The sequence below is a fragment of the Mizuhopecten yessoensis genome, unplaced genomic scaffold (genome assembly GCF_002113885.1).
Source record: "Mizuhopecten yessoensis strain PY_sf001 unplaced genomic scaffold, ASM211388v2 scaffold7333, whole genome shotgun sequence".
NCBI lineage: Eukaryota > Metazoa > Mollusca > Bivalvia > Pectinida > Pectinidae > Mizuhopecten > Mizuhopecten yessoensis.
The window spans coordinates 294,800-308,547 of record NW_018406995.1 but is presented as its reverse complement, the minus strand read 5'-3'; the positions used below and the strand labels follow the sequence as shown (position 1 = coordinate 308,547).

General features: G+C 35.2%; 1 protein-coding gene across 1 annotated transcript in view; it reads right to left on the bottom strand.

Annotated features, from left to right (window-relative positions):
* Window positions 1-13,039, bottom strand: part of LOC110453486 (electrogenic sodium bicarbonate cotransporter 1-like) — a 28,073-nt gene extending 15,034 nt beyond the window's left edge. Inside the window, exons 1-2 of the mRNA XM_021502440.1 lie at window positions 12,902-13,039; window positions 4,035-4,227 (exon numbers count right to left, since the gene is read on the bottom strand). Coding sequence (XP_021358115.1) covers window positions 4,035-4,204 — 170 coding nt within the window. The 5' untranslated portion in view covers window positions 4,205-4,227; window positions 12,902-13,039. The remainder of the gene's footprint in view (window positions 1-4,034; window positions 4,228-12,901) is intronic.
* Window positions 13,040-13,748: the final 709 nt, after the last annotated feature.

The window sequence follows — 13,748 nt, the reverse complement described above, 5'->3', positions numbered from 1 at the left end:
ATTGCAGAGTTATCTTCTCTTGGGAGCAGGTATTGATTGTTACGTCATTGGTTTGTGTGAGAAAATTACGTCGTTTTCTCAAAAATTGATGACGTTACTCTCACAAACAAGTGACGTAACAATCAATACCTGCTCCCAAGAGAAGATAACTCTGCAATATGCAAAGACGGAATATGTAGGCTAGGGAATCTGGAAGGTTTCCGATAGGGTACTATTTTGATATCGATATACTGTAGGCAACAAGGTTCGTCTGTCAACCGAAGGTATCTATTTACGGAGACACAAACGAAAAGGTGGAAAGGAAAATCTAAGGATCTAACGTGATGCTATAAGGGCAGCAGATTAATTGTATTATCGCTTACAGTGTAATTACATATTTGCTATAAATGATATTTTTAAAAGAAAGGTTTATTTTCCGACAATATATATCGTCATTTTTTGTGTGATTTCACTGCAGGTAAAGGTCGACGAAAAAACCCCGCATAATGTACTTTTTATTGCCCTAAGTGTTTATCAAAGCCAGGATTTTAGAAGAATATTCGTTAACGAAATTCAGAATGAAGTATAAAACGTGAAAAGCTCGTCTGATCTTAAAACAAAAGATATAAATCTGTCAGGCGTCTATCGCGACGTGACATTCAAATATGACATATTTCCCATTTTAGCATACGAAATCATACATAATGTAAAAGCAAAATAAATATCGTTAGATCTCATTTTCCAAGCTTTTCTGATCACAGAAATCTTCAATTATGTATGAGTTGTTTAGCTCCAGAAGTTATCAATCATCCCTGACCTTCAAATTAGAAATGAGTATCTGTCCCCGAATTTCCGACCCCGATGATGACCTTTCGATGTCCCCGGAGAGGTAGGTTAAATGACATAGGGTTTGTTTGGTAAGGGTGTTGTTTTCCCTCTCGGCTGGACCTAAGTGATGAATTGTCCATCGACGAGTAGATAAGTACACTTGTACTTAGTCGAAAATGAAAATCGTAGTATCGTAAAACGTAAAAATCAATCGACTAAAAGTAAAGTGTATTATCGTTAATATTTCCATTTTAGAGCTTTGTTTTCAAACTTGACCCTTATCTTATCTAACTCCTTCATCCGTCTCTCATTCCGATGTGATACAGTTTATAATTTCTGGGCAGCAACGATGATTAAGTGTAAGATAAGCAGTTGCATGGTTCCCAGTTGGACCTTTGACCTTTTAATATTGTTATTACCATTATCTTTTCAAATACACATTTTTTAAAGGCTGCAATTATGTAAAATGCATCGACAGATGTGATTTATTAAGAATACTCTGGTAGAAAAAACAGAAGAAATCCTATTTATTTATAGAACTCCGAGGCTTATCTTTTTTGTTATATTTTTTGTTTACAATGTTACATATTCAAATCAAGTATACATACCGTTCAATAATTTAAAAGAAAGTTCTCAGAGAAAAACCCATAAAGTAAACAAAATTAAACAATGTTTCTGCCGCAATATTTTAGTTTCTTTGAGCATTCATTGGAAGTAAATAATTATTTATTTTAAAACAAAAATCCATAAAAGCGAATTTGCAACAACCCCGCTCACCCTACAAACACCCATTACCACCGTCTTTGATTATGGCACAGGGCCCCGTAATCTATTATCTCCTTACATGCTGCAGGACAGTAATACATGTAAGACAAGCCCCTGCGAGTAAGACATATATCAATATGACAGGTATTGGGAGATATGTTTACATCTGACAACGGTAATGACCCTTAATTGTCGGCCAGTCAAATACGTCTCGGTCTGACCTCACGCGCAAGTTAGATAGGATATTGTTTAACATGTTAATATCTAACTCAGTAAGTTACGTTGTTGTGTCTGTAAAATGTTTGTAGATATATTTGATGGATATAAAGACAAACTATTTATTTCATGATGACAGCTCATATATCATCCCCGACCATAAACGTCTCTTTCGGTTAATTTAATTGGTGCGAATTGATGAGGAGGAATCGGTTCGATAGGTGTCCTTGAAAAGATGTGTTGTTAATATATACCGCACATTACGATGGGTTCTAAAAATGACCGAATTATCGCTGTTGTCATATATTTCTAACAATCTTGGTGCTAGTCTACCCCGAATAATCTGGGTCCATTTTGAAACCAAATAATTTGAGCCCTTTTAAATCTTGATCCTGTTAATGAGCCTTCTAGTATTGGTCCTTGTCGAACCTTGCTAGTATTGGACCTTATTGAGTCTTTCTAATATTGGTCTTTGTTGAGCCTTACTAATATTGGACCTTGTTGAGCCTTTTAAGAATTGGTCCTTGTTGAGCCTTTTAAGCATTGGTCCTTGTTGAGCCTCTCTAGTACTGGTACTTGTTGAGCCTTTCTAATATTACGCATTGTTGAGCTTTTCTAGCATTGGTCCTTGTTGAACCTTTCTAGTACTGGTACTTGTTGAGCCTTTCTAATATTACGCATTGTTGAGCTTTTCTAGCATTGGTCCTTGCTGAATCTTTCTAGTACTGGTACTTGTTGAGCCTTTCTAGTTGGGTCTTCATACGGGTATTTATCTTGGTTCGGAGACAACGTTTACGATAGCCCCATTTTATGTTTGTGACAAGTGAGCAATGCTTGTGCTTTGGTTCAAGTTTTAAAGGTTACATCCACTAACTTTCCTAGCGTCCATGAAATGTGCCATGGCAAAATCAATGGCACGCTATCAGCTATTTTATTGATTTTAGGTAACAATAAAATAGCCAATCGCTCGGCTGAAACCTGTCCGCTTAGTGTTACAGAGGAGCGACACTCGATTTCAAAGCCGGTCAATTTTACCCTAACGCTGCCGCGCATTCCTTAGATATACATCAAAAGATAACTGATATACATCAAAAGATAACAGATTTACATCAACAGATAACTGATATACATCAAAAGATAACTGATATACATCAAAAGATAACTGATATACATCAAAAGGTAACTGATATAAATCAACAGTTAACTGATATACATCAAAAGATAACTGATATACATCAACAGATAACTGGTATACATCAAAAGGTAACTGATATACATCAAAAGGTAACTGACATACATCAACAGATAACTGATATACATCAAACGATAACTGATATACATCAAAAGATAACTGATATAAATCAAAAGATAACTGATATACATCAAAAGATAACTGATATAAATCAAAAGATAAAAAAAAAAAGTCTTCTTATATCCCCCACAAGGTGGCGCGCACCTTCGATTTCGTCATGACATTCGAATAAACAACACAGCCGTATCGATCTACGTCATTTCTTTACGCCGAATCCTTGACATTTTCCATTATAAATCCCTGACAGTTACGATTTTTCGAGATACAGTTTTAGCTAACTTTTTTTTTTTCTCTCCCTAATATCTATGTAGGGGATTTTGCTGCGTCACGAGTTCATGTTTTTCACGTTCTAAACGGACAATATCTGACAAAGTATCGAAAGTTAGAATCAAAGTAAATTGAATATTGTATATTCTTTGTTCATCCTCATTACAACAAAAAGACAATTTTGAAAACGTAGTTCTGTTAATAACCCTATGGAGAGTCGAGGAGAGGGGATCAAAGAGACCCAAAATTGATCCCCTGTCCTGTTTAATCGTTTTGGATCTATTATTTTCTCGTCTTAGTGTCTCATTAGGCATCCGTCTTCATGACCCGTATTTGTGAAAACATGTCAATGCTCAAGCGTCCTTGTCACGTGCTTAAACTTTGTAACACGGTCAAAAAAGAAAATGTAAACATTTAAAACAACACTTACATGACGTTGACAATGTATATGTATACATATTGATTGATGTGTCGCCGGTAAAATAAGTACGGGCCTACTTTTAATTGACCTTTGTAGTTGCGAGAACGTTAAACCACAAACAAAAGAATAGACTCTTAATAAAAAACATAGTGCATCTTCCTTGAAATGGTATCCCTCCGCGACCACTCATAAAAGTTCATCTGAATTACACTGTTTTTCAAGTGGAAATTCTACATATAAACCTACCTCCGGATTTCTTTCCAGACAAGTTCCTCGTCGTAATGGCGTAAGATTCCCATCTGACAGAAGATGTCACGTGGTTCCCTCTCTCCATCTTCACTCTCGTCGTCCCTGGCATCGTCTCCTTCTAGTCCCTTTGTAGTGACCATGTCGGCGACCAGAGTATTGTTATTCATTAAGGATTGCTAGCTCGTTGACTCTGAAATAAAATTAAAACGTTTTATTAAAAACTGAGCATGTGTTTCCTTTCACTTTTTTTTTAAACATTAATTTTCTCATCAATCCAGTTCAAGGTCTCCCAGATGAGTCATCCACGCTATTATTATTAAATTACTTAGCTATACAGAACGAAGCAAACTATTCATTTGATTCTATTGTGTTTATGCTGATTTGATCATAATGCGCGTGCACGTTTCACCCTTTTTGACAATAAAAGAAGTAACATTTTAAGTACATTTCAGTTCCATTTTAAACATTGAAACAACATACATAATATGTAAACACGATCAACTCTGCATTCTTTTCATCACTTACGTGAGAAAAAACAAACGTTATTACTAAAATAAAACCCATTGTTTAAACGAAATAACACCACATTATTTTTTATCATATATTGATCACTGTACAACACTGAAAAAATACCTGATAAAAAAAAATAAAAAAAATAAAAATCGAGTTAACGGACAAAACTTAATAAAACTTACTTAATTTAACTGTATGGTATATCCCAAACATGTGTTTCACGAATAGGAAACACACCAACCAAGCATAAGGAATACCTCAATCGTCCACGATTTACACACACCTATAGAACTATCTACACGAGATTGTGTATATATACCTTATTAAGAACTGTAAGTGAACATTATACGGAGAAAAGTATGTAACATGCAGGAAGTAGAATACATTAGAGCACGAGCACCTTGTCGCGCGCGCTGAGAGGATTGGTATCTACCTGTCGCATTCACAACCGGAAGTGGCTAAATAAGTTTTTTGTTTGTTCTTGTTAATGTCAGCTAGACCGAATATATAGAATCAGACGAGACGACTGCGTGATTTATATATGTGTTTACATTACCACTAGAGTACAATAGGTATAGATATATTGTAATTACCGGCGTTAATTGACGGAAATGTTAAGGTAGTGTCGACATGTTCCGGTACCAGATATACCAATGAAATGGTGACAAAAACATGTTATAGGTCAGTGTAGTATCTATATATCGGATGTTTATAAACAAGTATTTATGTCATATCGTTCTCTACAAATGAATGTCATTGATGAAAATGTACGTCTACCAATAATGCCCACATGATTTTAGAACAGATGATATGGAAATTTGCAAGATGACTAGCGAATATCCAAACAATATATATCCTTGTTAGCTTCATAATTTGAGAGAGTGTATGACGGCTAGCAGTAGCTGGCTCTGAAGTTTATATCAATGGAGATGTAACGTCTTCTTTATTGACAAGGACTATATTTTCTCAAAAGCATCCGGTACTTAATACAGAACCAAGACTTGTACTTTTAAGATGATAATTTTGTAAAATTAAGTTTTATTGTGCCATATCCTTTGATAGCGGAGCACTTGTTTACCTTAAGCTTGTATTTGAACTAGCTGCTCCTGCTTTATAGCTAAGCGCCTATGTCACTTTGATTATACATGTATCTGCGCATGCGTAAGAAAATGTTGGTTGATGGGGCTGCTATATATATTTTGTGCTGCTGATTTTTTTGCTGAAACCCACCCACCGTCCCTAGGCCTCCCAGTAGTATTACTGAGGGTTGTGCTCAAGTTTTTCGCAAATTGTATCCTGATTGTTTTATTTATCTAGTCTAATGTATAAACCTGACTCATGCTGGAGTCTATATTGTCATACATATGTACATTTTCGAGGGGGAGGGGATTGTTTTTGTATGTGTAAAACTTTCGATAGATCTTAGGATAAGCATCCTGAGGTGAATACATTTGCCAGTATTTGATTGCTTGTTTCTGTTTTATTTATGAACATTTACACGTTACATATCGGTACATAGTATGTTTTTGTTTTACGTTGTAAAAACGGCTGTTATTAGTCGGATTTATTTTATGTTTTCCAGAAACGAAATAATGGTGTATCGTCTTCTGCCTGCAACTCTGTGCGGAGATACATAACTGTTGGCTTTGCTAATGACATATTCGTTTATTAAGCTCGTATGGTGAATAGAAGTGACATTGTTGAGCTGTATTCGCCATACCTTACAAGACCCATCGCTTATCTTTCATGAATATAAATAGGAAATAAAATATAACAAACACCCGGAAAGATAATAAAAAAGGGTTTTACAGCCAAATCCATGCTATACAATTTTAATGTCTTCGATTTGTGCTTGGGAGGTTTGCATTCACTGGGTCGTAGGGGGGTGGCGCAGTAGAAAGCGCACTTGCATTTCACCAAGGCGGCCGGGGTTCGATTCCCCGATCGGAAGTTGAAAAGATATTGGGTCACCTGCCTGACCACGTGGGGGTTTTCTGGGTATTTCGGATTCTTCCCGCATTGAGACCCCCCGCGCTCTAACATCCAGTCCAACAAGAGTGATTGAAATAATATTTCATAATGATTGTAGAATAGATAAAGTTTATATTCACTTTTGAATTAGATTCACCTATTTATACAGCTATCATCAGTATTAATTGAAAAAAAAAGGTTTCTTAAAATTGAAACCTCATTCAATCAGTGGCAGTGTCTATTAGCCGATCTGTGTTGAATACCGCTCATGGCACAGGCTAACGTCACGCTACCACAATCGGTACAATTTTGACAGTTTTTTAGTGATCTTTAAAAATTCAGATCTTGTATCTGGAATGTTTCTTGATTCTTTACAAAGACTACCTATGGTGGTTCATTTTCAGTATTTTTTTTTATTTCTAAGTATTTTTTTTTTGAAAATAGAACGCTAAACTCGAAGTGAGATTTCGTCCGTTTTTCGGCCGTAATTAGTGACCAAATTGGTACACCATATCACAGGCTATGGAACGTTATTATTTCTACTAGTTATGTGCCGATTACAACAAAATATATTGCTTTTATAAACACCATATTGAACTATAATTGTATATACTCACTTTTATATTATCCTGTTATAAGGACAAGAAATCAACATTTAAACATGATTATATTTAACCCCTTGAAAATCCTCCAAAATTTCGTCGACGTATGTCGTTTTTACTGGTTTCCTTATATGTTTACTTTGAAGTCATCGTGTACTCTTAAAAGATTCCTGAAAACAAAACTATTCTGCAGAAATGCTGATAAATATCTTTTTTTTTATACTGTCAAAGGAAACTGCTCAAATTTAATTTGAAAGTACTATTCGAACACTTTTCTGACCGTGTACCAATTGTGGTAGCATGACGTTAGCATTAAGAGAGATTATGTGTTGCCGAGTAGAAGCAAATATCGCTTTTTACATTAAAATGTTTCAAAGTTAAGAAAAACGTTGCATTCAAAATGACCAACCTTTGGCAAAACACTTACTGTTCTAAATAGTAAAGGAATTTCTATTTGAGAACGAAAACAAATCGCCCGTCAGTTAATCGTGCTCTTCTTAATCGTATAAATACCGAACACACCTTTGAACTTTCAACTCCACAAATGTCTTTACAATACGTGCATGTATCACGAACAAAATATCTGTGGTAATATCGTGCTTTGATCGCATGTGTTGTCACGTATTTGTGAGTGCCTGAAGGTCTGGTTCTACTAGTTCCCAAGTCACGTTTCGACAGGTCTGAAAGCGAGACGTTTCCAGATGACCATGTTTCCGAAAGACATTACTTGTTATTGTCACCTTCGATACGGTGGAGCAGGTGTTGTTGATGGCATGTTTTTTAAAATATACGCCTACGCTAGAATCATGACAGTTTACTGATATGAACCATCCAGCTTAAGGCGCAATACATAATCCTCATACAGCGATTTTTTTTTATTCAAGAAACCGTTTCGACTTGAGGTAAATAAAAACGCTTTCAGTGACCGAACAATAACAACATGGAACAGTCTACCGGAAGTGGTTGCCACAGCAATGAACCTTAACAGCTTCAAAACACTACCGAACAACCATACCATTTCCAACAGGTCCAACTTACCGGCCTCTTTTTACAATTAACACCAAGGGCATCACGTTTATTCTTAAAGTATCTGTTCTTTTGTTGCACGTTAGGGAACAAATATTTAGTAAAGCAAACGTCTTTTTTAGTCCCTGGTCGTAATCTACGATCAATTCGTTTCAACCAGTTTTACTGCCAGAGAAGTAGAATAAACGTTAGACAGTATAGTATTTTAAACAGGATTCAATATAATTTTAACTATCTTGATTTTGCACCAGAGTGTGATATGTATTGTTCTTCTCTCGCCGAGTTCAAAGCACGGTTAAAGAATATTTGCTATCACTAATTCCGTTTGTTTTACTTATGAGTACGTTTTTGTCTGTGTTACATGCATAACTGACTGTGATATTTTTTACGTGTGTTGTACTGTTGTTATCCATTCTGTAAGTGGACCCTTGGGTATGTTGAATTGGAAACAAAGCGACGTGTATTAATATACAATACACGCGTGTGTTCATATATAAAGAGAACTGTTGATCAATTTTATTATATGTGAGAAACATTACTATTTATACCGTCACAACTTATCAGTGTTTCAATATGGACTTTTTATCAATTAATGCGCAACCGGTTGAACATTATTGAACATTCAACGAAATATAATCAAGACATCTTCAAAAGGTAAACAGTTTACAACGATGTTGACTACATCGAAAGATACTGCGAAAGAGAGGTCATTTGAAATAGGAAAGGTTATAGCAATAGTGCACTCTAATATAAAAAAAAATGGGCCCCATCTTAAAACGTGATTAGTTTATTAAACTTTCCCAGAAGTAAATACATTTTCAAAATAAGTTACATGCACATTTTTTACCCAGAAATAACTGAATAAATATACAACATTTGATAAAGCGCCCTATCTAGCTAACATAAGCTACTCTAAACAGCATTGATGGAATTATGAGAGGTTGAACGATGTCCTCACAAATGATTAAGCGAATCACGTTTTGAACAACTGGCCTTGATTGCAAGTTGTTACAAGATACTGAGTGGAGATGGTTATCAATTTAGGCATGCATGGTATGTTAAGATTTTTCTCGTAGATATTACAATGTATCAAACTTGAACACGTTAGTCCTCAGTAGTAGTGGATAGAAGAATATTTAAGAGGAGTTGGGATAGGGTATTGTGCTAAGGAAGACAAAAGCCTCCAAGACTTTAAAGTGACTTAAGTAAAAGTCAGTCTCTAGCACACATACCTTAAACTTTTTTTATGGAGCACAGCATATGAATATTCATTAGAATTAAACGAACTTTGTTAGAGACAAAAGTAAATAAGTTGTGCTTTATTTTCAATAGTCCTCGGGTACGAACATATTTGCAGGCGACAACAAAGTGAATCGATACAAATAATGTTTGACTAATGAATTCTGACAGCTAAATTAAAAGACATTCGGTATCTTGTCTTTGTAAGACCTTAAACCATTATCAATTGACCAAGAAATACATTGATATTAGCCATTTTAATTTGTGCTCATGACAATTGTCACCGAGACTACCGAACGCGTACTTTATTATATAAACTAGCGCTGTAAAATCTACTGTCATGGCGAATCCGCTTAGTTTTACATCTCATTCTGTTCTATTGTACACTCTCATTTCACAACACAAAACTATCGTCATTGACTACCGAACGCGTACTTTATTATATAAACTAGCGCTGTAAAATCTACTGTCATGGCGAATCCGCTTAGTTTTACATCTCATTCTGTTCTATTGTACACTCTCATTTCACAACACAAAACTATCCTCATTTAAGGACGTGCCAGGTTATGGTGGTGGAGGGAAAGCCGGAGTTACCGGAGAAAAACCCATCGACCTACGGCTAGTAACTGGCGACTGTCCCACGTAGGCCTCGAACCCGCGACCAAGTGGTGGAGAACTAGTAAAAGCAGAATGTCAGACGCCTTAACCACTTTGCCTTTCATACGTGAAGATCAGCGAATGATCTCCAGTGCACGTAAAATGTGTTACTTAAAACGATCGACCTCGGTTCTGTTTTTTTGATATATCGCACGTTTCCTACCTTAGACCGGAGCAAACCTATCCGTTATATCTTTTTTTTTGTCATACATTAAATGTTTCGTACGATACAAATTGTAGCATACGAGCACAAACTTTAAACAGATGTGTCTACCTTTTCGTTTGCTGTAACACAAGGATGATCGAGAGGAGTAATGACGTCACTTTTACGACCTCAGATTTACTCGGATACTATAGAGAACCTAGTAACAAAACATAAATCGCTTTTTTTTTCCGGCTTCTTAAATCGATGAATCATCAGGACCACAACGGAAACAATGAGTAAACTGTCGGTATCCGGATGACGGTAAATTTGCTATACGGGAAAAAACCCTCTCGGAATCGATCTACTAAGTATCACTAGAGACATCACGTGATATTGGTTTTATAGTGCCATTTGTTCCTACGCTTTATACCCATGTGTATGTATGTTGTGTACATTTCGCAGTTTAGTAGATCTTTAAACTACGATTCTTCCATTGAAATATAATCATATATGAACTATGTGTAGCTCTTATTTACGTGCAATATAGACATGTATGACATAAGAAACTATATAAGAAGTATGACAGTATAACTCCTCTCACATTCATTTAGCCTTTCATTTAGCAAAATATTTTTTTTTTGTGTCATGTTAGGGCAAAATTCAAAGGTGACAACAGTGTCTTTATAAATATATTTCCACTTGTTACTTTTCTTTCCTGTTATGTTAATTTTTTATCAGTAAATCAAAATCCAATTAGTTAAAGTGTTAAAAGAGAAAAAATAGTTTATATGTTATATTTTTTCACACCAGACTGTGTATTTTACAGTATCAAGAGAAAAACAAAATGAAAAGAATAATCACAAGAGTGACACGTAGTGAATCAGATTTTGTATTACCTGACAAGATTAATGCAAATGTACAAGAAGGAAAATGTGAAACACATTAAAAAGTGTTTTTTATAACTTGTGGAACGTTAGGTGTGCACGCTGATTACACATGGGCTACAGTAAAACGCCTGAAACAGGAGCCAGACCCAAAAGGTCAACTTTGTACACCTTACACCTCATTAATATTCATGAGCCACTTCAGTAATGATAACAATTCATTTGGGAGATCACGGCAACGTCAAAGGTTTACGCAGTGGGTGTCTTAGTTTATAATTTATATTAATTTAATGTTAATTTCGAGTGTAACATCACCAGGGATAGGACATGTGCGTTCCTATCAGTGCACGTAAGCACACAATAAAACACACACTGCCTTTATACATGAGTGTTATGTTATGTGTGTTCGTATTGGTTCCTTTTGACAAACTATCTTATAACAATATTCTACAAAGTGAGCATAAAATGTATAGATATTGGTAAGCAAACAACACGACATGTGGTTTTTAATTTGGTCATATTGCTAATTGACCCCCACATGTCGTTAGCTACTGGGAGGAAAATAATGTGTAACATAATCTGTTTCTTTTATGTATCCACACAAAAATACATTGCATTGATGTAATAAATGTATGGACATAAATAAGTAAAAAGTTTAAGCATCTGTAATGTCAAGACACTTATGTTTATTTTACCGGCTTTGGACTAGACCACGGTGGCGAGGATTAATTCTCTGATATACCGTTTAAGACTGACCACTCTGCTGACCTGGGGGCTTGGTTGTCAAGCCTGTGGTTTCACCGCATCCTGCTTTATTCATGAACTTCGTGAACATTTTCGTTATTCTATTTTATCAATTTAACACGCGAAAATAACAAGCACTGCTTTTGGGTTTTTTCTCATTATTCCAGTGTTTGTTGATGTGTTTATATATCTTGAATGTATTTGCGAAATAAATTATAAAGGTAAACATTGTAACAAATTGTTAACAAATGCATTATCCTAAGAAGTGTGTGGTGAGATCAACACGTATTGACGCTGAAATATCTGCCTTTACTGTACAAAAAATATTGACTGGAAATCATTCCCATGACCCCTGGCTCACTGTCAGAATTAACAAGCCACACATGGAAACATTGCGTTGGTCTGCCTAACTCCGATGCAATATGCGTGCAAACATAATTGTAAAGGTTTATTTTCTTTGTTCTACAAGACCCAACTACCTTCACTGTATAGATATTTGTCTTTGGACTGTAAAAAAAACCATAATATTTTTTCGTTGTCGTACAGCATCACCCGACAGCAAAATTGTTTACTTTTTTTTACATAAAAGTAAAATCACATACATTTCTAACTTCATTTCACATTGGCAAATATATTGTTTTATGTATCTAAAACTAAAGTTATTTCTTATTGTCTTTACTTTCTTATAATACGAAAAACCTTTAAATTGACTCGCACTGTACAAGGAACATGTGATAGTTTGTTTTAATTGATTAATATATTACGCATTATAGCTGTACTTAACAAAATTATGATATGGTCTATATATTTGTACATGAAGATGATTGATCCCCCTGTTATGTAACTATGTGATTTTATACTGTGTAACTATATACTTGTACGATGTAATTGTGATATATGACACTATAATAAACAAAACTGACTAGACTTGACTTGACTCGTAAAACAAATGAATATATGATTTGAACTAAAAAAATTGAAGTACATTATATGAAAAAATGAATAAACAAAATAGAACAATAGGCACCAGTATAACTGAAACAGAAACCCATGTCCAAGAGATCGAGCGAAATAGATACTTACCTAGTGACGTTTTCCAGATTTACACCTTAATCCTTGTATCTCACTGCCACAACAGTTTACAGAATCATAAACTCATTGACTCTACTTTATATAAGTTACCTTTACATACATCACATGACTGCAGCATTTCTGGAATACAGTTCACAAAAAAAACAACCAATCACACTTGTCGATATGACGTCATCACTTGTCTCCAGAACTGCCTTGTCTTTTCTAGCTGCTGCGGTTTTTGATGTTACCGCGTTTACAGGTAAGTTTCAGGTAGTACATCTATCGGCGTGTTTACCTGTGCTGCCTCAGGTAAAACATCCAGGACAGGTAAAGTGCTCCTCTTGTATCTGTTTATTAACTCTGACACCTTCAATCATGACCACTATATGCATCCATCTATGTTTACCCGAGATCACATGATGATATTTGTTACCTTGATCCACGATTTATTGCATTTTTTGCATTTTATTCGCAATAATAGATTATGTTTTGTTCACACACACACAAAAAATAGTATTCATTTTGTATACAAACGCCACATTAGTAAAGAGAGCATGATACATATATGTTACAATAGCAAAAACCTGTAAGCATAAAATCATCATAAGTAGCATGTGTATGCTACCTAATTGCGATGATTAAACTATCGCTAGAGACCTATTACTCCCATCAAAACTAAATTAGACATCCCCCCCCCTGTTGTGTTGAACATTGCTTACTCTCAAGGTTGTGTTCAAGGATATTAGTAGACATATATGATTGGTTGAAAAGTAAGGATTTTTAAAGAATGGAAATATTAATCCATTCTTATAAATTTTGACTCAGAAAAAACGTAGAAAAAGCAACGTCCAATAGG